Source organism: Chaetodon auriga, chromosome 20, assembly GCF_051107435.1.
Source record: "Chaetodon auriga isolate fChaAug3 chromosome 20, fChaAug3.hap1, whole genome shotgun sequence".
NCBI lineage: Eukaryota > Metazoa > Chordata > Actinopteri > Chaetodontiformes > Chaetodontidae > Chaetodon > Chaetodon auriga.
In genome coordinates, this window is record NC_135093.1 from 7282083 (window position 1) to 7309327 (window position 27245).

The 27245-nt window shown below is 42.4% G+C and overlaps 3 protein-coding genes and 1 non-coding gene across 5 annotated transcripts; all 4 read right to left on the reverse strand.

Moving 5' to 3' along the window:
- Positions 1–1879: 1879 nt before the first annotated feature.
- Positions 1880–13764, reverse strand: chatb (choline O-acetyltransferase b). Of its 2 annotated transcripts, none has more exons than XM_076760837.1 (15): positions 13603–13764; positions 12887–12996; positions 11348–11539; positions 10488–10606; positions 9311–9364; positions 9015–9195; positions 7328–7505; positions 7060–7229; positions 6882–6982; positions 6651–6779; positions 6441–6563; positions 6208–6349; positions 5885–5947; positions 5447–5584; positions 1880–4217 (listed from the first exon to the last, which is right to left on the reverse strand). In XM_076760837.1, exons 2-15 carry the CDS (start codon positions 12929–12931, stop codon positions 3951–3953), a joined length of 1902 nt encoding a protein of 633 aa, XP_076616952.1. In that variant the 5' UTR covers positions 12932–12996; positions 13603–13764; the 3' UTR covers positions 1880–3950. The 2 variants fall into 2 exon arrangements, with proteins under 2 accessions (XP_076616952.1, XP_076616953.1); XM_076760838.1 differs by having other exon boundaries at positions 12887–13184.
- Positions 13765–14235: 471 nt separating this feature from the next.
- Positions 14236–17365, reverse strand: slc18a3b (solute carrier family 18 member 3b). Its single transcript, XM_076759133.1, has one exon. The coding sequence runs from the start codon at positions 16838–16840 to the stop codon at positions 15272–15274; it is 1569 nt and encodes a 522-aa protein (XP_076615248.1). The 5' UTR covers positions 16841–17365; the 3' UTR covers positions 14236–15271.
- A 5232-nt stretch (positions 17366–22597) lies between these two features.
- rgrb (retinal G protein coupled receptor b) lies at positions 22598–26788 on the reverse strand. The gene is made up of 7 exons (XM_076759063.1): positions 26349–26788; positions 25867–26023; positions 24957–25078; positions 24032–24185; positions 23752–23869; positions 23476–23589; positions 22598–23040 (listed from the first exon to the last, which is right to left on the reverse strand). Exons 1-7 carry the CDS (start codon positions 26422–26424, stop codon positions 22900–22902), a joined length of 882 nt encoding a protein of 293 aa, XP_076615178.1. The 5' UTR covers positions 26425–26788; the 3' UTR covers positions 22598–22899.
- trnal-aag (transfer RNA leucine (anticodon AAG)) lies at positions 24823–24904 on the reverse strand. Its single transcript has one exon. It is a non-coding gene; the product is annotated as a tRNA-Leu (tRNA).
- Positions 26789–27245: the final 457 nt, after the last annotated feature.

The window sequence follows — 27245 nt, forward strand, 5'->3', positions numbered from 1 at the left end:
GATGGCCCAGCTTAATGTTCTGTCGATGGATTCTCGGCTGGACAGCCGGCATCAGACTCGCACAGCAGTGTCAATACCTTCAATACCTAAATTCAACCTGAACAAACATGAATGAGGCACAGAGGTTTATGAAACTGAATCGGAGAACTTTCGTCTGTGTCCTCTTTCTGGCACACACGAGCTTATATAGTAGATGATATTCACCCTTTTTCACCCTAGTTTTGTAAATTTTGGGAAGGCCTATGGCCCCAGGGTGTCTTGTGGGATTCACTTTGGGAATAGGAGGTGCTGGGGCCATTGTCACTAGCCATCCAGTCACACTCTTGCATAAGTAAAGCAAGTGTGACAGTGGGCAAAGCCAAGAAGTGGAGAGTGTTATGTTTGGTCACCTCAGGTTTGCTTCTCTGCTTTTTACCAGTGATGCAGTTGGGATGTTGGCTTCATTGGACCACACACCATAGAGATTTGCATCCTAATGGGAAGCAGCTAGAGTCCATGCCTGTTGATTTGACGCCGTGGTACCTGTCAGAAAATGTTGGATGGCCTTCTTTGAGTTGGAGGTGAGTTGCTGCCTCAGTGAGGGACTTCAAGTATCTTATGGTGTTCTTCACAAGAGGGAGTAAGATGCAGTGGTGAAGATGTTTACCTGTCAATCTGTGTTCCAGCCCGCACCTCAGCTGTCCATAGAGCTTTGCTGCAAGTGGCTGAAATGAGTTTCATTGGTACGGCGTCTGGGCTCACCCCAAGGGACAAGGTGAGTAACGAGACATCAAGAAAGAGCTCAGAAGTAGGAATGCTGCTGCTTTGAACTAAAGGGAGCCATGTGGAGTTTTCTGTCCAAATGGGAGGAGACCCTGGGGTGGACCAGGATACACAGGATCAATTACATACTGCACTTGCACTGAGAAGGCCTCGAATCTCTCAGAAGGATCTGTGATACTGTGCAATATCATAGAACTGCACAGTTTTGTGCTTGTCACCACTAACACACTGAACTGTTTAATCCACATGAGTCTGCGTGACTTATTTTCATCCCAATTTGTATTCCAGATTTTAATTGGACCAGTTCACGGAAGCTTGACTAAATGTTTAATGTTTTTTGGGCACTTGGTCAACCTGGTTCAGTGGTTTAACCAATGGAGAATTAAATTTGGGTCTCTCCCCGAAGACCTCATCAGATGCCAGCGAAACGAGGCCATCTGTTGGGAGTGTGTTAGTGAAGTGGCTTTACTGCAAACAGACAACCCCATGCAAATGAGTTCAGTTGTTTCTCCAATTACAGTTGAGACTAACCGTCATGGTTTAGATTTACTTTACAGCCAGGTTAGCTTAGCATTATATTTGAAATCAGAGATTGAAGTGAGTAAATGTGTTCCTGTGTGTTTGATATCCTAGTTCAGGATGTGACTTTGGCACAAACTGTTTTACTCCATCACACATGTAAGGAAACCTTTCACAGAATCAGAAAACATCAGTAACTTTGATTTACAGTAGTTTTATCAAGTTTTATTCCACTAAAAATCAATATCTGTTCTAATATAGAGCACACCAACATACTTGTACAAGACAGCTGTATCAATAGTGGTAATGCTAAATAATGTTGAATGTTGAACTGCACACTACACTGCATTTAAACTGTTCTGTGGATTTGTTCCCAGCACAAGTAGAACTTTTCAAGCTTCTTTTAGTGCTGTAACCCACTAAAATCATACAAAGTGAATGAGCACCCAGACAGCAGCACAACATTTGGTTTTTCCTTCATTTTCCTGCAGCCATTATACCAGACTGTGCCCCCAGACCAATTTGAGAATCATATATTAAGGAAAAGTAGCTACATGGGGCTTCAATCTTAACAGAAAACACTGACACTGTTGGATTTGATAGTTGGGAGTTAAGTTTATTTCTGAAATCTGAAATCAGTTTTTGATACACCACAGTTTTATTGCACCTTAGATTGGCAAAATCTTCTAGCAACAAAACACCGTTGTGGACTGAAAAATAAAAAATGAGCCTTTTGTTACTTTGCACTGAACATTCATTGAATTAAATGACTTAAGAAAACACTATGTTCTCTCTGTCAATGACGCGTTACACATGAATTACCATTCACAAAAATACTATCATGGATGAGTGTAACATTAATGTATCAGGCCACATTAATACTATGCTGTGGTATAACAGCTGGATTTACTCACAGGGATTATTAGTTACTTCTCATGAATGAGCCACAGGGAAAACTCACTGAATAACACATGACAAATATTACATTCTTTTACATGTATCACTCAGATTAGACGGCAAACACCAAGTAGAAACAGCTCAAATTAACACCAGAGGTAAAACATCGAACATTTATAGAATATTACATCTGGCAGGAATTCTGGAAAACAGTTTGCATCACTTTATTTTAAGGCATTTTTGTCACTCATGTACCCTTTAGCAGTATTTTACTGTATCATTATATAAGCTTTTCATGTGTACATATAAAAATACAGTTAGTATGTAAGAATAAACATGCACGTGTGTCACTTATGGTCTTTTCTCGACGTGGATTCATCTACGATGGTTCACATTCACTGAGACTGATGATGGATAGATACATAACAAACAAGTGTCAACTGGACACAGGACAACAAACGTTCTGACATTTTCACCATTAAAGACCACTGACTTGATTTGCTGTAACATGATTTACCACAGATTGAAACAAGACGCATACAAATATACATCTGTAGGAGGATCCATGGCACACTTTGAAAGGACGTTTTTGACCAGAGCAGCATGCATGGTGTGGATCGCCTCAGTTCAGTCTAATGTGACCACTAATATCTGACATTTCTGAATATCAAAAATAGCAACTATAGTTAACTTAATATTACACGAGCTCCATGCATCTAATGATCTCATTTTGTAAATTGCACATATACCCTTACTGCACTTGCTACTGTGTTATTGCACAAAGTACCTACAGTATAACATCCCTACTCTTATTCTACCTCTAAGTGCAAATAAAAAGCACTTATGTACACATCAACACAGTGGTTTGCCTCAGTCACCACTGGATTGTATTTTTCTTATAGTAACACTGTTCATTGCACTCTACACGTGTTAACTATTGCTGTAATATAGGACGCACACACACACACAGTACAGCTAGATGACTTCAAATGTGCCACTGGAACCACATCACATGTTTTCCCTCTACACACATTATTTATGACCGGTCCACTTTGTTTACAGTACAGTTGTTCATTCATATCTTCATATAGATTTCTTAAAGTGCCTCATCAGACAGTCTTCACATACACACGACCTCTTTGGCAACCGTACGGCGTCAGTAGAATCAAAAAATAGAGGTAAATGCTGAAACAGTACAAGAGTAAAAACAACTTTTAGCACATTAAAATGGATCTGGTCTAACTGATCCACTTGTTGGACACACTATGAGAAACAGGTTGGCAGGATCACATTTACAGGATGTCATGATTGTTATAAGTCACTTAAATATACTGTAGCTACTTTTTATTTCTTTTTTTTTTTACATTACATTTACGTCACGGCTCGATGTGTATAAGATATACATTGGGATCACTCTGATAGAGGATAGGCCCTCACATCAGTGCTACAAAGCAGGCATGGCTTCAGTTTCCTAAAGGCAGCAGACCAGTTAATCTCAGTCTACTGAGTCAAGCGGGGTCTTTGTTTGACCCCAAGTCATTCTAACGTCTACACACATCCAAAAAGAAAAAGTTTTCCGGTTTTCATTCACATTTTTTAATATTTACAGACTATTTGTGAACTTTAAGGCTTTGCTTTTTGTTGGTAAAGGAACACTATTGCACAGACGACAAAGACACACGAAGGCCTCTCAACTGCTGAGTCTAGAGCTGAAGTCTAAGTCTAAGAGAGTTGAGTGGAGCAGCTGAGTGGTCGTGCCCTCACAGTATGGCTTACTTCCCTGATTTATGAGGCTGGCTGGTGCCCTGGCTGCCATCAGCCAGTTTGGTAGCTGCAGCGCTGCTTCTATTGCACAGATCCCTGATTTCCAGCAGGCCCTCGTTCAGGGCTTTGACGAACACGGCCGAGCTCGTCTCTGTGTTCTCCCAGAAACTAGACACGCAGAAGATGATGTGGTCTGACTGCGGGTTGTAACAGGCGCCGTAGCCGTTGGGCACCACCGGGCCGTAGCAACAGAACATCTCCACTGTGGTAGGGACCTGGAAACAGGAGGACACACTTCAGTTCGTTAAAGAGTGTGAGCTGTGTAGTGTTTTAGAGAAAATAAACAGATAAGGGCTGCAGCTAACAATCTTTATTGTTGCTTATTCTATTGATTCTTTTTTGATTACTCATTTAGTCTGTGAACTGCCAGAACATGGAGAACAATGCCCATTGTACATCCAGCAAATTGTGGCCATTTTTACTCAATATTTGACCCAAAAGATTCATTTTCTGTTGATCAATTGATTAACTAAGCTCTAAATTAGATTTTTTTTACCCAGTGAGTTTTATTACTCTGGTGTCAGTTTACATCCGACCTCATGCAGCGACCACTGCTTTCACCCTGCTGGTGTTACACAGGTGAAGATCTTTCACCTGGTCTATGTGACGTTAACAGCAGAGGGTGACAGGACCTTTGCTGTTAGGACTCCAACCCTTTGGAATAGCTTAGTTTAGGAACATAAACTAAAAAAATTGTCTCTGAAGACTGTCTTTTACCATTGATATTATTCTACCTTTGCTTTTTTACCTGATTTGTTGTTTTTATTCAGTGACTGTTCTTATGTATTTGACTGTTCTCTTACTTGTCCTTGGCCATGAAGTACTGGTAATGGTAATTTTGAAAGGTGCCATGTAAATAGCACAGTGAGTGTATGTGCTCCATATAGTTAATGTATGTTTAATGTTGCTGCCTTAAGCAATTTATGCTAATAAAAAAATAGTTATTATTTAAAGTGTGGAGTTCAAGTGCTGTCAGGAAAGCTAAGGCTTGAAACAGAGATGGTCCAAGTGAATAAACTCAATGCCAAGGGCAGTAGATGAGTCTGGCAGCTGTGTCCAATTAAAAAGGCTGTGACAGGAAGCACAGAGCCCTCAGTGAGGGCCCCAAACACCAGCGTAAACTAAATATTTTTAATGATTCTTTGCATTTTGCAAAGTTTTGTTGGGTTGCAAATTCACTTCTGCAGCCTCAGTTCCTTTTAAAATGACTGCATTCGAGTTCAGTGACTCTTTTTGAGGAGCCTCCCCCTCAGCTATTTGTACTTGGCTCTCTATTGGCTGTAGCAGTGTCCGCTCTGTGTGCTCTGTCATCGCCAATGACAACTCGTAAAGCCAATTCTTATTTCTCTGCTCGTAGAAGAATCCCTCTGTTTCATTAAAGCACCCGTCCGTAATTTCAATCAAGTAAACATTAAATGATAGAATAGGATGGGATCGATGTTACCTGACTGGTTGAAAGGATGAACTGATTACTGGCCACATACGTCTCATCACAGAAGATCTCGGGCTTCTCCATGTTCAGCTCCTTTGCGATCCTCAGAAGCCCGAGGAGATGATTGTCTATTGCCATTCCTGTAATAGCCTGAAAGACATTTTTTTTACTGAAGTATTTTGAGTTAGGACCTCAACATGAGCACAGACGTTCTTGCTTTTTGTACTTTTTGTCACATCTTACTACATTGCAACCATCACCGAGCTACCTGGACTGTAGTTGGACCACAAATTACATGGACTTGGACGCTGCCTTTAAAGAGTTTGAGCAATAGTCGCTAAATTGGTAACTACAAGCTTTCTGGGAATATACTGCTGTTATATGTTTATGTTAAATCTGAAGCTCCAGCCAGGGGACGATACATGTATATAACTGGTTTAAAATACTTACAGCAATAGTATAATTTGTCTGGGCATTAATTGCATCCCTCAATCGTTTCAGTTTTTCTGAATCCTGTTGAAAAAGTGAAAAATGGTTTAGAAAAAAGTAAACGCAGGGCATTTCTCATGTTGTGCACAAAGACAGCCGCACAGCCAGGAAATCCATTTTTCATAGCTCTGTTAAGTCTGCAGGGAGATCATCTGTTTGAATGGGCGGACTGGGTCTGGCAAGCAGAGGCAGCTGCTCGCACCTGTTTCATTTAAGCAGGTGTGATGAACAGTAATGTGGGAGTTACTCAGTAATTGGGGGTCAAAGTGAGAAAAATGACTCACGGTGAAGGTGGCCCTCTCATCTGTCATGGACTTCACAAAGGCCAGGGCCTCAGGGGTGGCAGAGCGGATGTTATCCACCCGACCCTCCTGGAAACGCCGAATGGACGCGCTCTCGTAAGTGGACACGAGCCTTCCACTGCATCTGAGTACAGGATCACGGCAGCATTATCGTACCTGACAGGGCGTGCTAAGAGTTATGTGATCAAATTTGTAGATATAGACCATGAATGTACTTGTAAAATCCAAGTTGTAAGGCAACTTGTATGAACGCGTCTGGACTCATCTTCTGGCTTTTGATGAATTCCTTCCCGTAAACTTTGAACTTGAAAACATCCATGTCAAGATTATTCACCAGCCTGAAGGAGAAAGCACATGTGAGAGTGGAGGTCTGTGAGAAGACTTACTTGTAGACATGATTATGTGTTAGCTTGCATTGGTCTTGCCTCTGCAGTCTGTCTCCAGATGCTGCTAACAGTCCATGGAGGTGTGGGTTACATTTCCAGAGCAGCCTTCTCGGAGGGGGAAGCTCTCTGACGCTGGTCGCTCCCGCCATCTTGCAGGGACTCCCTGTTCTGTTCAGGACGACAACTTCCATCACTGTTGGCCTCAGCAGCATTTATTGAGACAAGAATATCCACTGTGTGGTTATATGTTGCCGCAATTGGCTGACTTACATGTATTTCATCACGAATTCAGAGCACTGCACCAGAACTATTCCCTCGAATGGCGAATGCTCGCACACGACTCCACACACCCCGTCCAGTCCTACAACGAACTGAGAGAAGGTGGGTTAGCTAACAAAGCCAATTGGACATATGTGGAGGATTTGAAGTGGCTTTAACGTAGTCCTACCTGCAGGGACTTGTCATACCAGCGGTTCGCCCCATTCTTCTCACGGCCGCCGCCATGCAGCATCAGCAGGGCCCTGGTGGTATCCCGAGGCTCCAGGCCGCTGGGCTCATCCAGACACACCACGCACAGGCAGCTCTCGATGAGGGCCAGAGAGTCCCTGTTGGTTTGATCTGGACAGAGGAAGGGAGTGGATGAAATACATCTTGGTGTCTGATATATATAAGGTTGTTTATAAAAAAGTGGTGAAAATCAGAGAAGCGCGTGAGACCTTTTGTCAGTGCTTCTCTGGCTTGTGCCCATTCTGTTCTCCCGTCAGATGTCAGGATACCAAAAGGAGGGAGTCTCTCTTCAGCGTTTCCTGCCATTTTCATGATTTTCTCCAGCTGGGATAAGATCTCCGTCTCGTTGAGCTGCTTGCTGTTAGCGACGACATCCAACACGAAAAACTAGTGAGAAAAACAGATTACAGAAATCATGTGTTTCTTAACTATTCCACTGTATCACCTAATACTGAATATTTGTGTTTAGATGCGTCCTCGCCTGTTAATAGTCCTCATCTTATTCTTAACGTGCTACAGGATTAACAGATATAAATAGCAATAATGGTAGGAACTAAATATGCTGCCTAAAATATGCCTCTTTTACTCCCATCAGTTAAACATGCGACTCAAGGAAGCTCTCAAAGTGGCACATTCAATCAACGATAATTAAGTTAACTGCTTGTATCTCCATAGGGACGGGCCATTATGCGCCACAGATTGATAGTTCCCAGAACTGTTTCCAGGTGAAAGCTCCTGTGCCCTTTTCCACGGTAATTTAAAGGCACCGTCCGCGAGCGAAATGTAATCAAAATATTAGCCGTGGACCTGCAGATGTTAGCAGCGGGGGGTTTATGCATTTATGGGAATCTCTGTGGAAGAGTTCAGGGAAATGGCACAGACGACAGACTGTCAGCGGGTCGGCTTGTTACAGGGGATTGTAGGCTGGTGTGCTCTGAAAGAAACAAACTTAGACAAAAGGAGACACAGATGCCGCAATTTTCAGTTCTGCAGTTGAGAAAAACAGAAAATGTAGATTCTGACATATGAAAGTACCTAAAATGTTCAGCCTTGTTGCCTTGCATTGTAAAATTAATAAAATGGTGTTCAGTCTTTTGTCGTATTTGTCAGTAAGAAAAGCAAAAGGCTCAGACCACGTCTTCCTCCTCTACTTCCTGCTTCCTGCTGTAAGTCTCCAGCTTTAACATCCCTAGATTTCACTTTGCTTTTGCACTCCAAGGCCACTCCCCCTTAACTTCTTCTTCTGTGGTCCCTCCTCTGAACTCCTTTTGCCCCCTGCCCTCTCCTCCTCCCCTGTGGAGGAGGTGGATGTTATTCCTTTTGGCCCAGTTATTATCCTCATCCATCCAGTTCGTTCTCCTGTTTATTTGTTCATATTCTTGTTAAATACTCTTTAAAAAGAGTCTGTATGATGGTGAGGAGCAGTAGCAGGTGGTACTTTGAGTAAACATGTTGTACTATGCTTTTGCACTGTACTATTGTGTATCTTGTATGTGTTGCTCCCCTTTTTGCAAACTATTACATCATTTTTCTGTAATTAACCACTTATTAATTTAACATAGGCTCATCCTCTTTGAAGTCTTTTGAGACGTGTTTGTAATCAGTGTCCTTAAATTTTCCGACTGCTTGTTACTGGAAAAGAGACCTTATTTTTAGCACTGATGAGGTTCAGTATGGTGGAGGATTTTAACTTTTTCATGCCTCTTTATCTGTAACAGGTTACATTCAAAGATGGCACCTTAACCGAATAGATAAAATGTCTGTTGTAGACAGTTTAGATGAAGGAATAGTTTATCTACACTAGAGGCCAGTATTGCTGCATGTGGGGGTAAATCCACCACATCTCTGGTGTTCAGAAAAAGACATTCAAACCAAAAAAGTCACCGCCGTCCTGACCTGGTTCTTGCACGCCACGATGATGTGCTCTGGCTCTGAGGAGGCCCCGTTCATGTGGACCTTCAGCGTGTCCGTCTTTAGCCCTGGGTAGCGGTAGGAGGTGAAGAGGCGGTAGTACTGCTCCATGCACAGAGGGGTCCCGGCTAGCTGGCCTCGAGCAAAATCCACCGGCAGCGCTCGCCTGAGAGACATTATACACGCATCAGATTACCTCTGAGGACTCTCGCGCTCATACTGACTTTACTGAGGTATAGGACATGCAGGGTGACAGGTAATCCATTACAGGCTGAACTTACGCATCAATGAGGGCCTTGTAGTCCAGCGCTCCTCTGATGAGTCGAGCAGCAAATCTTAAAAGAGAAGTTTGAAATTAAAATAAGCAGACAGCAGAGTTTGCCATAAAGACCTGAGCATACGCAGCAAAGAGAGCATAATTAGATATACTCTCATCTCTCAAAGGACTAACAGTAATCACATTATGGTAAATTACTAGGATACAGTGGGCGAGCTGTGTGTGTTTATCTGTGTTAGTAAGAGAGAGACGGTCTGTGTGTGTGAGTAGGCGGTGTGGGCAAACAGGGGAAAACACAGAGCCCTGTCAGGTCTTATGCTGGGCGTCATTTGTCTCGGTGTTATTACGCTCAAAGCCAGATCAATACAAAGGAGGCGGCCGCGGCGCACCACACCCCTAAATGAGGCCTGACTGGCAGTCTCTGCGGAGAGCTTGGTCCTGTCACTCCCAATCTAATGAGCGTCTGTGTCAGTAGATTACCAGCTTGGGGCTGCTCTGGAAATATTCACTTAGTGCGGCACAAGCTGACAAAAGCCGATGTTGAGTTACAGGCCTGGATGGACTGGTGTAATGTCTGGTGGAGCACGGCTCATTTAATAATGGAGAGCAGAGATTTGGCCAAGAGATGATGCCAGTGATTTTCTCCATGTCTGTAATTCAGATCTTAATCTGAGTCTGAGAGGACATAAACCCTGTCAGTGGCTGCAGAGCTGAGAGATTTACTGTGTGCCGTCAGTGGTGGTGTTGTATTGTGGTTGGAGAACTAAACTTTTGCAGTTTAGTGGATGTTTTCATGCGAGAGCTCAACACTCGGATACTTTCAAGCAGTTTGCAGGCGACAATCTGTGATGTTCAGTGCATTCTGGGATATGAAGTACTGAGATTTACCTCTTCTTATCATCACCAGTGAATTGTTTAAGTTTTCAGGTCCCAGTTTCCTCATCTTGAACTCAATACTTTGAAAACAGTAGATAAAAAGTCAAATTCATATCATCGTTGTAAAAGTTGAACTAAATATGATTTCTTAAACTGGGAAAACATGATCAAATTTGCAGATATTTTACTTGTGTATAAAATTTCTCTTGGGCTGCTTTGCATTGTATTTGTCTCTATTTTGTCTCATTTGCCTCTTGATGAAGTTTAAACGCCACAGCAGCACAACAACATCCAGCAGCACATACCTGAGGGCATCTTTATGATCTCTGAAGGTCTGCTTAGGAAACACCATGACGGGGCTGGAGTTGACCGGCAGGGCCAACCTGTTGTTCAAGTACATGTCCTCCAGCCAGTAGTCAGACACCTAAATAAAAACACAGGGACGCGTTTTGAGAAATGTTGGTTCGTTAAGCGTTTTGGACCCAAGTTATTACTTTCAGAGTTGAGACCTGTGTGCAGCGGAGTAAAAAACCATTACAGTGTATCACTGCCAGATGAAGGGGAGAGTGGGAGCCTGATAGATTTCACTGAGCCGGACGAGCTGTGGACTGACCGATCGCCCAGACGCAGGAGGAGAGATTGAAGCGGCAAAGGACGAGCAGAGGCTCCAATAAATCTTTATCACCAAGCGATTCACTCCTTTCACCTCTGTTATGAATGGGTTATGTACTATTTTAGAAAAATCTTAGGTAATTTTCATTCTTATTTTTAGCCTAAATATAGCAGACGTACAGTTCGATACCTTATTATTACAAAAACAAAGCTGATGCTGAGTGCGAATACTACTAATACAAGTACATACCTGAAGGGTCAAATTCAATAAACTGGATTATAATGATAACGAGTGGTACGAAAGTGTCCTGGCTGAAGAGAATTCATTAATGGTTTTACAATGACTGTATTGAGTTTTCCAAATTAACGCTTGATGAATTAGAAAAAGGTACAAAGCAGAAACACTCTTAGAAACTAATAAAACCAAAAGATCTTTATTGATGCAGGGAAAACTGAGTAGGATTTGTTGGTTTTTTTCTGCCTTTTTCACACTTCTTGCACCTACAGCGAGGACCATCCATGTTTTTTTTATCTTGCAGATTTGAGAGTTTACCCAGTTGGCCGTCTTGTCCCTCCTCTCTAAAAGCTTCTTCTGGAGAACCTCCCCGACACCTCCAGGAGCCCCGAACTTCTCCACGATGGCCTTCGTTTTCTTAAACTGCTCCTCATTCGTCAGGTGTTGGACGCACTTCAAGTACGTGTCAAGGGTTTGTTTCAGTGGTGGCACGGGGACCTTTGGCAACACCTGATGTCATAAAAACAACAGATTGGTGTCAATGATCTTAATGAGTCTTTCTACTGATTCACTGAGGGTTCATTCGTTAAAGGGGAAATTCTCCCATATCTTTTCTGTAGGCTTTTATTATTAGAACCAGATTTAATAATTCATCTTAAATGCTCCGAGTGTTTCAAGTCCCACAGCCACGAGGGACTTGAAACACTTGTTTTTTTAAGGGTGGAAGATGCTAATTGATGATCTTTCCTGTCTGATGTTTGATCATTTGCATAGTAGCACTGTTAGTAACCCAACATATTAATATTGACCAGAACATTACAATTGCAAAACAAGTTGTCCAACTGTGGATTCCTGGAAATTGGAGCTACGCAGAAATATATCAAAATTTAACCCAGAAAAACAAAGAAATTCAGAAATGATCAAACCACAGAAAAAAGATGCATTACTTCAGTAAAAGTACTACTACCACACTGAAAATACTTTATAACAAGTAAAAGTCCTGCTTTCAAAACCTTACTTGGGTTAAAGTTATGTAAGTATTATCAGCAAAATGTACTTAAAGTATGAAAAGTAAAAGTACTCGGAGTGCAGTAAAATGCTTCTTGTGAGTTTTTTAATATTTGAGGATTCATATTACTGCTGCATTAATCTGGATGTTGCATTTTACTGCTGTAGATGTTTAAAGTTGAGCTCATTTTAGCTACTTTATATACTGTTGGGTGGTTTAATCAGCAGTGCATCATATCCTGTAAGATCATTTTGTATGTAGGATCGCTGTCCTGTGAGAACCACGTATCTCTAAAAAGTAAATTTTTCATGAGCTCAGAAAAACAGCCTGTCTTCAGTTTTGTGACGATGAATTTTCCAGCGGATCCAAGAGGCTTTTCAAATAGTTTATCTTCAGAAGTAAGAGTATTTTATTAACCCAAATTTGGATATACATGGTTTTCACTGGACGGGAAGGGCATGAAAAAATACAATCTGAAACACAACTAGTGAGTTAAGTTGTCAGACAAATGTAGTTGAGTACAAAGTAGAATAGTTTGCCTTGGAGTAGAAGTATGAAGTGGCATGAAATGGAAATACTCATGTAGAGTAGTCCTACAAGTACCTCAGATTTGTATGTAAGTACAGTGCAAGTTAATGCACTTAGTTACATTTTGCCCGTATGTCAATATCTGTAATGACCTCTAAAAGATTAAAGGCCTGCTGCCATTTCCGCCCCTAGCGGTCAGTTAGAGTAAGTGGCGCTGCCGCTGTCCGTGGTGCTGAAATTCACTTTGCCAACTTCAGGACCGCGAACAGCGACAGCCGTGGAAGAAGTGACGGAATGATGTAAAGAAAACGTTTCCGTACTTGGCTGTCCCGCTCCCGGCTCGTCTCCTTCTTTAAGATTGGCATCTTTGCAGTCAGTCAAGGGGAAATACTGTAGAAAGCTCGTAGAGGCGGTCTGATCCCAGCCTTCCCTGCAGGAGGCGTGTTAAGACATTTGAGAAAGAAAAGTAAATGAATAAATGAAATCAGGCCTGCTGAGAAATGGAGCTACACGGTGCTGTCTGACGGTGAACCAACAGGCTTCCATTCGTCATCATTTTGCAGCCAAATGCAATTTGCTGCATGTCCTTGAATTCCAGCTGCGCCTCGTGGCTCGACACTGCAAAGAGACGTGCATCTTGAAAACTCATTTAATCTCTATTTCAGTCTTAAAAGCTCAATTTTTCCTAAAACAACTGATCATATTAGCCAATAAAGGGAGGAATATTGCACTTATATTCAGTAGAGATTTACTTTTTTTTTATTTTGATAAAACAGCGACAATACCTTGAAACAAATAAAGAAAAATTTGTAGAATTAGATAATCCAGTGTGCTGGTTGGTTTTATTGTGGACAAGTGAAATAGTTAACTGCTAGTAAACTTTTCAATATCCCTTTTCAGGCCAAAGTGGACTTTTAAGAATCTTAAATTAGTTTTGAAGACGGTCAAGGAGGCTCATACAGTTGATAATAAGCTCTGAATAAACACAAAAATCCCCTTTTTTTTATTATTTGAGAGAGAAAAGAAATGATCTTACCTGATCGGTGCGCCACTCAAGAGGTGTGAGGAGTGTGTGGAAGTTCACATCACTTCCCACGTCCCACGAAGTCAAATCCCATATTAGAGTGAAGCAGCTCCGTGCAGGCGGCGCACCGCTCCCCCGTCCCCTCGCCTCGCCATACGGCTGTGGCTCCACATTAAAGCGCGCCGCGGAAAAGATGCTGAAGGTGTTTGCGTCTACCTTCCCCCTTGAGGCAAGAAACTCCTCCCATCGAAATCTATTCGCGGAACATATTATCTAACAGCTTGCTTCACCCCCCCCGCCCACATCCGATAATAATTTTAATATATAAGAAAGCAGTGACAGCCGGGTTTTGGTGTGTCATTCGCGGGTCCTGTGATGGCCCACAGAGGTGACGGCTCTGGTGCGTTTTATGGTTCACATTTGATATCCTGCGTTTGCTGCAGAGTTTGTCAGCCTGACAATACGGGATGATGCACCTGTGCGGAAAATGAGTCTGTTTTACATCTGTAGGGTAAATTTCTATATTGCGCACTTGGATCTGTTCATTTAAAAGTACTTTTTGTTTTCATATTGCGGCTGATGTACGCTGCTTCTCTCCTTTCTGGGTGTGTTTGTGCAGCACGAGAGAGATGTAACGCGCAAATCAAAAGTTTGAATGAAACTTTATTCATGATTTTCCATTAATTACAGGGTGCTTCTTATTTTTCACCTTTCATACACAATGAAATGAGATTTGTCTTTTTCAGCCACCGGGTTTTAATACATCTTGAATGCTGAATGTGAACGGAAGAAGCTCCACAGGTGCTTCGTTTTTTAAGCTTGAAATAAGAACGAAGTCACCACCGTCACACAGATCCAAACGGAGATTTATTAAAACGACAGTTCGTAAATGAATACATATTTGTTCATCTTTAAGGAGACTGACTTTATCATGAGCTACGTCTTGACAAAATGTTTCACACATACACGCTCGCGCGCGCACACCATATACGCACACGCACACACACGCACACACACACACACACACACACACTTTGTAGAGGTCCACATATGTTTTAACAATTTACATTGTGCATATATCCACATATGTACAAAATCCATTTATTATGATACATTTAATTTCAAACAACAGCAAAACGTTTGAAACAAAATGAATAACAAACAGGCCCACCTGTCGCAAAATTGAAATTCACGAATTCTTTAACAAAATAATAATAAAATACATAAAAGAAAGAAAGAAAATCAGGCCTTTGATGTGCAAGTAAAAAAAGTTTCCTCAGAGGCTAAAAATATAGGCTATTTTTGTGAAGGGGGGAAATGTGCTGCTTATAGTTGGTCCCATATAATCTTGTACGCACATTTATCTATTTATATCTTTTTACAATACTCAGTGAAACACACAAATTCAACAGTAGCTGATAGATCTCTCACAAAACTCCAGTTACACGTCTATGACAAACGCTACATAGACTTGCTCGACACAATGAAATCACAGTCAAACAGAAAGAACGAAAGAAACTTTGGAAAACGTGTCACACAATCATTATTTTGGTGATTGGGTGTTTATATTGCACATCGGTACTTACATAAAAGTTTAAATGACTTGACTCTATCTTTCCTGCCTCATCTGCAAATCTCTCCAGGGGAATGTTTCGGGGGTGGCGGTCAGAGTGCGGCCGGTCTAAGTGAACTCCGGCCCGGACGACTCTTCTGACAAGGACCGCTGTGCTCTGAAGGGGTCGAACCCATTTTCATCTACCGACAAGCAATTCCCTGCCGAGCTGTAGCCCTTCTTTTTAGCTCTCCTCTCCTCCATCTTGATAGTATCGTACAGCCCCTGCGGAGCCTCCTCTAACAGGTTATCTCTCTCGGAGTAGGACGGTTTCATTTGGCACACGTTGCGCAGCAGCAGCAGGGCTGGCGCGTAAAGCACGTTGACGAGGCCCATACCCAGATTAAGTTGTACAAACCCGAGAGTGTGCACGATTTGGCCGGCTACTATAGGACCCATAGCATATGCAACAGAGTAGGAAATATCTGCTATAGCATAAACACTACCGTACACTGAAACATGACGCACGTCAACTAAAAACGCAAGTGTGGGCAGCAGGGCGGTGTCGACCAGTGCAATGCCGAAACAAATGCCGCACAACGGGGCGATGAGCTCCCCAAAAGTTTTGCATGCGGGGACTGTGCAGGAGCTCGCTCCTATGATAACCATACCTAAAGCTCCGTAGAACCACTGCAAATTTGGATTCTTCGCGGCCAATTTAACTGTTATGTACACACCGAGGACGTGAGGGAAGAAGGCCGGGAGCCAGGTGAGCCCCATCTCCCACTGAGTGGAGTGCATGGTTGTCTCCATCCAGTTGGCTATGGTGGGCTCGAGAAAGGCCAGGGGGATGTTGCACACTGTCAGCGCCCCGGCCACCACGGCTATGTACGGGTCAATCATGAGTCTGTATATGGGGGTGCCGACTGGCATGTTCTCTCTAGTCCTGTTGGAGAACGGCTTGATCACTGTGAGCAGCAGAAAGCCGTCCGCCAGGCAGATGCAGGCGAGCACGATGAAGGGCACCTTCTTGCCCGCGAACTCGTACAGGACGCCCCCGAAAGGAGGCGCCACCAGACTCCCGAAAGAGATAAACGCCAGCGCGATGCCCAGCGCCGTGCTTCTCTCGGACTCCTCCGTGTATTTGTCAGCGATCATCGCGATTCCAGAGGTGTCCGCGAAGGCAGACCCCAGACCCTGCAAACTTCTGGCCACAAAGAGCGTCGCATAGTTCTCCCCAACAGCAAATATGCAGGTGGACACGAACATAACAGTCAGTCCAATTAAAAGTGGAATGTCATATCCAACCCGGTCTATGAAAGTTCCCGACAGCGGGTTGACTAACAGCTGCAGGATGGCTTTAGACGCAAAAAGTACTCCTATCTGGACATCTAAATTGTCCTTGATGCTTTTGTCTTGGCTTGTGCTGTTGGCTGAAGTGTTGGGGTGCATCACTACGTGGACGTGCTCTGACTGCTCACTCTCCAGCTCCGCAAGATAGTCTGGAATAATTGGCACGATTACCATGTAGAGCATATTGTCCAGCAGGAGAGCCACGCAAACAATCACTAATATGATCCGTCTTTGCTGGTGAGGATCCTTTATCGCGGTGCCTAACTGCTTGGTTCTTTCGCCCATCTCGGATAGTTTGACGGCGGCTGATTTGACCAGCCCGGATGATCCTCCTTCTCCATCCATGGTGTGCTTCTTTATTTAAAAAAAGGATTTTCGATTTAAAAATATGCAGTTGTGCTTCTCCCGTCTGCTGCCGATCTTTCAACACCTCGGATGACTCATTGGTGTTTCCTCTACTTTGATGGGATGCTCCCCGTCCTCACCTCGCCTGTGCGTAAAGGGAGAGGCGAAGAGGAACTTAGCTGCTTCATCGGTGAAGATGGCTTTCCTCAGCTTCCTCAACTTGTCCTCGCCTCAGCCACATCCGATGCTGTTTCATGATCTCCCGAGAAGTGACGTGGTGGAATCGTAGGGTTTCTGCACCGTGCAGAGCTTTCGGCCGCTTATCTTACATGGCAAAGTTAGTTTGGAGAGATTTTTGTTACTTATTTGCAACACCTCGGACGCTCAGGCTCTCTCATCTCTGTGCCCATACCTCGTATCACCTGTGGCACTTTTGCGCTCAGCTCTAAGACCACCAGTGACTTCGTGGCCATTGGTGCACATTAACCCGGAGCTTCGGCGCTATTTTAGTCCTTTTTTTTTTTTTTTTTGTTGTCTCCCTTTTTCCACCAAGAGCTATGACGCATCACCAGCTTGCCCCCAAGTGGATCCCTTCGCCACTTGCCTCTTTTATGTTAATTTCAACCATGGCAGCAATCACTTCAACCAATAAGAGCCAGTGAGCGCCACATCACGACCCCTTTACAAGAGTCTGGAAGAAAAAAAAAGGCTTTCTATACTCTTAATGTGCAGTGTGGGACTCTAGACTTTGGTTTTCAGGAAGACATTCCTCGATATTCCTCTGTGTTCATAAACATATACACACACGCGCATCTGATGTGTCTGCAGTAATATATCTTTGTTAAAGAAAATCTATAAGAGATTAATCTTAAGACAAGACACAAATACTGAACACATACATACATACACACACACACGATGATGACGAGCATAAGCTCTAAATAAAGAAGATTTTAAAGCATAAATAAATCAACTATAAGCTCACTTCTCTTCACAGAGTCTCCATAAATATAGATTTTATTTTTTGGGAACTCAAGTATTACCTGAAGCTTAACAGTCAGTACATTCATTAGCTGCTTAAGCAGACATTTTTTTTCCCAGTTTGAATGTCCAAAAACACTGCGTAGCGCGCTGCACGTGAACTCAGAAACGAGCCTCTGCTGCGGAGCTGAAGAGGCTTCAGCACCACGAGGCTGTGGACAGCTCCCGGCAGCGCGCGCACACATGAGAGTTTTTCTCACTGAATGAATGAGAAGAAAACTGTTCACTCCATCACAAAGGGTCCAAAGAGGAACACACGTCATCAAAACTGCACAGAAATAAAGACTATAACACGCAGCTCTTGGGTCCTGATCTGGAATCGAGCCAGGCAGTCCGGAGAGTCTTTCAATTTAACACGAGACACTGGCGACACCTTGTGGTGAAGGTTTATAATTACACACAGCAGCCATGAATACCACACCACTGCTCAGTGGAACTGTGAATGTAGTTCAAGTCAATTATTTACATCATTACAAACACTGTAACCTAATGACGTTCCTCATTAACAGTTGAGATTTGTGATTTGACACTTTTCTGCTCGTTTGAGTTCATTTATTTTTATTTTAATCACATTCTTATTGCAGATGTTCTTATTTTACTATGGTGTGAAAAACTATCATTTGTATTTTCAGAATCATGTTAAAAGTGTAACAGGCTTGTTTGTGTATTTCATTGTATTTCTAAACTGGATCTATCATTATCCGCCAGCAGAGGGCAGTGAAGACCTGCAAATGAAGTGGAATCCATGATCCAACCTCTCCCACCAAAATTCCAAAACACAGGACTGGAACCAGTTTTCTCTGACACTGGGCACCCACCAAGTCATCTAAATGAATGTAAGTGATTCGATCTCGGTATAAAAATAAGCAAATCATGAGTCTTTGGGGACAATTTGCAGGAAATTTTTGATCCCCATGTCAAACCTGGAAATGTTGTTGTATAGAATATACTGCTATTTATAATATTCGTCCTCCTATAAATAATAATAATAGTAAAAAAAATTCAAGGTACAAATAGATCTTTTTCAGCTTATCTAATTTTATTACCACTACTACTCTATGTGACCGTATGTCTTTATTTAAACCTGTTCTCTCCTGAATGTGACTTGTGTTGCAGTACTTTAATTACACATGTTAGAACTGTATGTGTTTTTTTTTTTTTTTGTCTAGTTGTTGATATCGACACTTAGGATGATTACAGTGACAGTGGAGGGGTGTTTCCCGTGTGTTCAGTGGATGATTTGATGCAGAAAAGGCACCAGGATTAACACACCACAGGATATAACTGCCCAATTTCTCTAATTGAGAGAAGCTTGGCAGCCGTTAGATAAACACTTTTTCTATTATGGTGTTTCGCTGCAGTCATGCTACAGTTTACACGTACATCTATAGGCAGGAGGATAATGCATGTGACTACATGCATAATCTCTGCTAACTCATTCTAGTAACCTGGCAGTGTCTGCAGCAGTTCAGAGTTTTGGCCTCTGGTGTGAAGACAGTATGAGACAGGTGACTCATATATCATCTAATCCAGATTATACTCTGGAAACGAGCCTTTAGAAGTCATTCCAAGAAAGATCCGCAGGAGAAATATCCCATCCTCGACATCATATGTGTTTGTGTTAAAGAATCAGTCGACGTTGGTGAAGGAGAAATCATTATGGCTCATGAACAGACACACACGGCGTTATGTAAGATCTTTGTTTCTGTCACGTGACTTGTTTCCTTCCACTGCGTCATCTAATCTAACCTGTGGACTGTAATGTTTGATGTCGGATTTAGTCTGACCTTTGCTTCGCTGTGAAGTGGCTCTGACCTTTGACCTGGACGGTCTTTCACATGAGGCTGAGAGGACACACTCCTCATGATTAGAAGGGTTTTATTTAACGTAAACATCAACCATTGTGCTTATTGGGCTAATTCGAGGTTGATCATTAACTTGGGAGTAAAGTCTGTTATGTTCTGTTTATGTTTTTCTTTCCCAAATTGCAACTCAGCACTGGATTTTGTGCACTTAAACAGATCATCAGTTGGTGTAAGATAAAGTGCTTTTCAACCATAATCCGTGATTTTTTTTTTCTTTAAATCCTTATGTATTTTTTTGTAGAAGTCTAATCTGGCTGCAGTTAACCAGCATTTATACTGTACTGCAGAATCTGTTTCGTGTGTTTTTTAGTTTGGCACCAAAGCTTGTATCACCTCTGCAAAGTGCACTGTTTCCATGCATTGCATTGGAGCTTGAATCAAACGACGACTACAGCTTCAAAAGTAAAGTCTGAAGCTTTGAATGCCTCAGAAAGTGCTTCTTTATTTTGGCCATTTTACTACTAAACTATATGCTCAAGTGATATGTGCTCCAACACTGGTGGAGGAAGAGAGACGTCGATGAGAGATCAAAAAAATTCACATTTTTAACTCGATATCAAAGATTTTTTAGTGAGTTGGGGTTGCGTTCAGGGAACCCATGACCTTTGTGTTTCTACATTTGGTTATGGCCGTGGTGATCTGCTGCTGTTAAGGTCAAAATCACCTGATTAACTAAATCTCTTTGAACATATCACATGTGCACCCATGTGAGGTGGGGCTGCTGTTTATGCTGCGTAAGGTTTTTTTGTGACAGATGGGTTTTTTTTTTTACGCCATCTGTCTGTGACTAGCATTAGATTTAACACACTTTAGCATCATCGTTCAAGCACAGCCAGGAACACCTTCACCTCTCCTTGTGGGCGGTGATCTCAATCCTGACTCCTCTGAATTAAAACGCTGTGGTCTGTTGTGGTCAGATTTAGTTGTTTGTACAGTGTGTTGAAAGAAAGCTCCGTGAGGCTATATCTGTCCGTCACAAGTTGTCCTCTGTTCTTCCTGTGAGCTATTACTGCTGCTTCTATCTACAGCTCTGACCGAATTAGATCACTAGTCCACACACGCTGTCTTGTAATCAGCTGTCAGTCAAACGAGAGGCTGTTTCCAAGGATTTGATGCTAATCTGTCGGATTCCTCAGTGTTTCCTGAGAAAAAACCCTGATCAGTTTAGAAGAAAGTACATGATAATGCTCAACATTTAATACTCGCTAATTAGACGAGCTTGTTCATGAGCTAGAAGGACATGTGATACTAAAGAGTCTGCAGTGTAACGGCAGACTCTTTAGTATCACATGTCAGCTTCTGATTATTGGAGTTTTTTTTTTTTCAATTTACTTTTCCTTTTTCAGACTTTTAAAAAGGAGAAATACACACAAAAATGCAAAATCCAAAGATTTCAGCTGAATGTCTAGCTAAGAGTCTACAGCCATGCTGAGGACTCGGTGCTTTGAGCCAAATGCTAACATTAACAAGCTAGCATGCTGTGTGGGTAGGCCTAAATATCTGTTCTGTTCTGCTCTGTACATGCAACATCTGATGCATGTATGTCCATCCTGTGAGAGGGATCCACCCATTTTCTCCCTGTAGAAATGTTTTTTTTTTTTGGGTCAGTTTTTCCTGAATCCAAATCGAGGATCTACAGACAGAGGCTGTTATACGCTGTACAGATTGTACAGCCCTCTGAGGCAAAGTGCGATTTTTGATTTTCGCCTACATAAATAAAACTTGCCTTGATTTGATCTGATGATGGGGCTAGATGGTTGGTCAGGGAAACACCAAAAGACGTCAATTCAGCCTGAGCTGAGCGGAACATGAATGTGTGTACCCAATTTCATCGCAATCCAACCAAGAGATCTTCAGACTTTACACTCACAACCACAAAAGTCAGCCTCATGGTGGCGCTAGAGGAAAAGTCAGATGACCATCAAAGTCAGTAAGGTTCATCCACCGGGGACCTTAAACGTCTGTACAAACTTTCATAGGAATTCATCCAATAGCTGTTGAGATATTTCAGTTTCAGGTGGTGCAGCTCACATTGTCAGTATGTAATTTATAGTTTTCCTGTAGCTTTCATTTGACAACACTGCAAGAGAAGAGTTAAATACAATGTGGTGCATTCACAGGACTTTATCTGGATGGCTGTGAAGCTGCGTGACTGTTGTTCCTCTGTTAAAACAGGCCAGCGCTGACGGTGAGAGGATTTCACCTGAGGGGACGTCAGTCGTCTCGGAGGTTAGTGTGGCAGAGACTTTGTCTCACTGGCTTATTTCTGGAGCGCATCCATTTATTAGCTCAGAGATCAGAGGGCTCTTGTCTGTTCGTCTCTGTGCCCACGCTGCCGCTGTAACACTTGCCTTAAATGTGGCTCGTATTTAGAAAAGACAGAATGGCATGTGTGTAATCCAAAGAAATGGGCACAACGGAGGAAAGGCATTTAAATGGTGATATTATTAATGCGGCTGCCACGACTAGTCAAATAATTTCTTATCTGTCCTTTAACCTACATTCCTAAGACTGGCTGACTGAAGAAAATCTACCTCTTTATTTATCTATTTGTGCATTTAAATAGCACGCTACTTAGAAAAGTGAGTAAGTTCACCTCAGATGTTAACAATAGCATAATTGCATAATAGAGTCTTAACACAGTGAATGCTTCCTTAGTGTATATATAGGAGTTACATCACATCAAATCGCCGTCCTAACAAAACACAGCTGATTAATCTGCTTAGCAAAGGCCTGAGACAGCCATGTCATGAGAGGGCATCTCTGGATGCTGGTCAGCAGGTGAAGTTAGGCCTCTCACTTATAGCAGCACAGTAAAAGCACTTTAAGGTGGAGGGAGGATACAGCAGAACAGCAGCAACCCAATGTGTTTATTGTAAGTGGCCTCACACGGACGGAGGAGCAATGCAGCTCAAATACAACTTGCTGTTGAGAGAATGCAGTAAATTGAAAATGGTTAAATTTCCTGCAGCACATTTTGTAGCGTGAGATACTGAGGCAGCTCTGAATGTGGAGGCTGTCCTGAGTTAAAGATACTGTCCACGTGAAAATATCACAGCTGTACACACTAAATGGCCAGACAATGCTTTGAACAACCAATGAAGAGTTTGGAATGAGGAGCCTATCGTGGGATTTTTCACGTTGAGCTTCTGTTCATTTTGACTTCTTAATGACCGGATCCACGATCTTCTGTCCGGTGAGGAAGTGCCACACGCCGCCGCGGTAGAACTCATTTCCAAATGAGTAGAGCAGAGCGTTGAAGATGGGATTTGTCTTTGCCAGAACTGGGAGCATCTGCAAGTAGGAACAAGTATTTCCATCATTTGTCAAGTACCTGAGCTAAAGGACAGCTTTGGTTTATTCCAACGTGGGTCTCATTTTTGTCTTTTTTGTGTTTTTCTTTCGGCTATGAAAACACTGGATTCAGCAAAGTAATTGCTGATAGGAACACGGTGTTTAAACTATTAGACAGGTTGTAAACAAGCCTACAGTTCAGCCAGATTATCACTTTATTTGGAGGCAAAACTGAAACTGAAAGCACCAGAAATGTTGAACATGGCACCAGCAGGCTGTGGAGGTGCACTATGCAGGTCAAAGCTGAACAAAGACATGAACACGATATGGAAACTGATGAGTTTCTCCCACATAAACTACAAAAATAAGACCCAAGCTGTAATAAACTGGAATTATCCTTTAAACTACGTCAGCGAGGACTTAGTAAGAGCTCACCATCCTTAGCTTTGGAGACACGAGCTTCACGTTCTCGAAGCAGGCGTAGATACACATGAGCACGTAGGGGCCCCAGCACATCAGCATGACCCTCAGGGGCAAACTGGTGTTAAACTGGAAAACAAAGATCATTGCGTTACTGTAGAAATCACACATGTAATGCGGTGGATTGCAGACACGCAGGGCACAGATTTCATGGAAGTGCAGAGAGGGAGGGGCTGTGCACTTTGGTGCTGTTCTCTAACGAGGATTTGGACACCATGTCTGCACATTTACCCTGTGGTGATGGATCTTCTTGAAGTGTTTGTGGATGGAGTCGTAACATGACAGCATGGTGACGGCTGGGAACATCAGGTAGAGCACCACCAGAGTGAGCATGTAGGTCATATAGTCCCTGGTGAAAGAAGATAAACAGGACAATAATATGTGATGTGGTAAATATTTGCCAAAATGCTACGGAGAGCTGTGTTTCTTACTAAGTCTGGATGTTGTTTTGTCCTTAGAAGCCATTAAGTCATAAAGTCATTCTGTCATTCTTGTGTTTTTTCAGCTCTACCTGTCCCCTCTGGTGTAGTCCAGCGTGCAGCAAGTCCTCATAGGCTCAAAGTCGTAGACGCCCCAGCCCATGAGAGGAACAGCTGCCCAGAAGATGGAGAGAATCCAGATGATGCCGCTCATCGTCAGAGTGGTGCTCCAGAAGAGCTTCTGCCCTACAGAATGAAAGCACCGTCATTTGAGAAGACATTCGATTCTGATTTAAAGAGAATGAAACTTTAATTTGTTTGTATTGTTAAGTAAATGACGTACAACAAGCAGGAGAAAAAATTCAGTTTGTCCCTCATGAATTATTTATAAAACCTCTCAAGAAAATCAATGAAATGTTTAAGTACTGAGAGTCAAACTATGATGGTATCAGGACAGCTGCTGCTTTGTTCTTATCACTTGGTTTGTGTAATACTGTAAATGAAATGTGTTTCCTGTAGTTTAACAGGAAACATTCAAGTAAAAATTTCAAATAAGTATCTTTAAACCTGCATTAGTTTCCTTTTTGGCCACTGGGGGCAGCACAACATCCTGTAAATACAACACTGACATAACATCGTCTCACAAAGCTGATATGGTGAATGTGTGAGCAAACAGCAGATTTATTTGGAGTCATGTTTAAAATTAAATTAAGTTTAATGTTCAGTCACATCTTAGCTTCGTTTCAGTCTCCAAAAACTCATGCGAAAATCTCAAGCTCTTTAGCTGCAGCTCCTGCTTTTCAGGGAGTACTCATTTATAATTCAGTACATTTTGTTCCTGGTGCAGTACAGGTGCAGTGATAGTCCCATAAGGGAAGTACTGTGGCAGTGGTGGGATTCGAACCCACGCCCCCGAAGAGACTGGAGCCTTAATCCAGCGCCTTAGACCGCTCGGCCACACTACCTTATAAATACAACACATTCCCTTGCTCAGTGGTCGTGGTATATGGTACTCACTGGTGCAGTACTGGTGATATCTGTCCCAAGCGATGGCTGCCATGAAACTGATGGACGCCAGGACCGCGATCATCCCCTGAAAACCGTGAAAGGCACATCCATCTTGACCAAACGGCCAATATCTAGAAAGCACAACGAAACCTGAATCACACTCCAGCCTAAAGAAAGCTGCCTGTAACATTGCAAACAGTGTTATTAACGCCAACGTCTGGTTACACTAGTATTATTGGTATTATACTATTTGTAGGATTAGACTCCAGCGTGGGATTGTTTCCAGTAACTCCACACAGCGCTGTGAAGTCCAAAGGTCCAGATTCATTGAATGCCAGCATGTATTTATGTTATGAGTTATATTTCTTAAAGAAAGCTGATGTAATTAAAAAAGACTAATCTGATGACTTGCTTTGTTTAAATTGAGGATTTTTTTTGAGTCATGAAATATGATGGCAAACATTCAAAACTTCATTTGAAAACCTCGATCGAAGCTTTGAATGTAACATCCGGTACAATATGGTTCATTTTACTAAATACATTTATGCCTAATACATTCACACTACGTGCACCGTGCACACAGCATGGGAGAGATAAGGGGGGTCGACACGGGCCCCATAGCAAGTTAATCCAGCCCTGCTGACGCCCGGGTTGGGAACGACTGGATAAACTATAACAGAAGTTCAATTGATTGATTTAAATCTTGATAAATTTCACTTCAGATCTTGTTAAGGAACTTCCAAAAAAACCTTCACTTTACACACAGAACAAAGCTGATTGGATAATGAAACCCGAAGTCTCATTGGCTATTATTAAATACTTGATTTTCCTTTTTTTTTTTTTGAGTGCTGACAGAAATGTAGTACTGTGATATAGAAAGAGCCCGTGGAAGAAAAGTAAACTTTAAAAGCTCTGATACCTGATGTAGCTGGCATACGCAGCTGTGAGTCCATTGATGTTCAGACTGAGGTCAGCCACGGCCAGGTTGAACACAAAGAAGTTACTGGGATTCCGCATCTCCTTCACTGTGAGGAAAGACACGATGCTGATGGCGTTGAGGAAGAATCCCAGCAGGCCTGAAAGTTGGGGAAAAGAAGAGAAATGACCCTTTAAAGCAATTCATCAGCAGTCATAGGATACAGTCCACAAAGCCTGCAAACATCAAGCCTCTGAAACAGCCGCTTTTAAAATCGATGGTTTTTTAAATGGAGTTTTGTATTAGAAGTCAAGTGGAGTCTATTGGGATTTTTCATTGGTGGTCTGCAAGCGTGCAACTCAAAAACAAAACTACAAACTAAATTTCAAACCAAACAATAACTTTAGATGCTTTTATTGTGTGAACCAGTGTTTCCAGGGCGGACTGCCCCCTTTCACCCTGTGCGCTCGGCCCGCTCCACTTACCGCCGACAAGAAGCGCCGTGCCGAATGTAAACATGTCAAACTCCGTGAAGCCCTCCGGTAATGTGTACGCTCCCATGTTCAAATGCACAAATTAAACTTTTGCACTAAAAAACAAAAAAGACAAGTCCTGCTCGCGTTGTGTAGCACACCGCCGCCTGCAGCAACACGACGCCTTATAAAGGCTCTTTCACGTGAAAACGCATAAAGAGACTAATCTTAATAAACCCCTTCAGCAATCCCCCGAAGAATGTCCTAACAAGGAAGCCTCCTTCAAACTTCCTGCAAGTTCAGGACGGCGAGAAGTTTGCAGCTGACTGATGTGAAGTTTGTCGATTCAGGGCTCAGATGAGGTTTTAGTCAATGTGGGTGAATTCAGCAGGAAAGACGAACTTTTCCCTCAGCTCGTTTTCTTCACTCTGACGGTGTTTGTGCCGCTGTGACTGATAAGAAAAGAGAGAGGAAACATGGGAAATGTTGTTTTTAAGCCAAGCTGAGCGGCACCACAGATCAAATCACAGTAACTCTTAATGTTACTTTATTTTGTGTCTGATGTCTTATTTTCCTAATTGGCTGCAATAAAATCACAATATGCCATTAAAACATGTTTGCACTCCTAACATTGATCGTCTGATCCCTCCTCAGCTGCTCCTTCTGAGGTTTCCTCTGTTGTTTTTTACCCTGTTAGAAGATTTTTCCTGATGTGAATCAAGGGTTTCAGGATAATTACAATAATAACGACAATAAACCTTATTTGTGTAGCACTTTTTACAGAAGACAGCACACCCACCTAAGTGCTTCACATGAAAAAGACTAAAAATGAGATTGAGAATGAAACCCATTTGATGATAGTAATGAAGATTAAAATGCAGAGTAATGCATGAGATCAAGTGAAATACA

Coding starts and splice junctions, on each gene's coding strand:
- chatb (XM_076760837.1), bottom strand. CDS start 12,931: ATGCCAATCTTAAAGAAGGAGACGAGCCGGGAGCGGGACAGCCAA. Junction 10,607..11,347: donor GGGACAAGACGGCCAACTGG/GTAAACTCTCAA, acceptor GTTTTTATTTAG/GTGTCTGACTACTGGCTGGA. Junction 6,983..7,059: donor GGTATGACAAGTCCCTGCAG/GTAGGACTACGT, acceptor ACCTTCTCTCAG/TTCGTTGTAGGACTGGACGG.
- slc18a3b (XM_076759133.1), bottom strand. CDS start 16,840: ATGGATGGAGAAGGAGGATCATCCGGGCTGGTCAAATCAGCCGCCGTC.
- rgrb (XM_076759063.1), bottom strand. CDS start 26,424: ATGGGAGCGTACACATTACCGGAGGGCTTCACGGAGTTTGACATGTTT. Junction 25,079..25,866: donor GCGTATGCCAGCTACATCAG/GTATCAGAGCTT, acceptor TGTGCTTTCTAG/ATATTGGCCGTTTGGTCAAG. Junction 23,870..24,031: donor GACTACACCAGAGGGGACAG/GTAGAGCTGAAA, acceptor TTCTTTCACCAG/GGACTATATGACCTACATGC.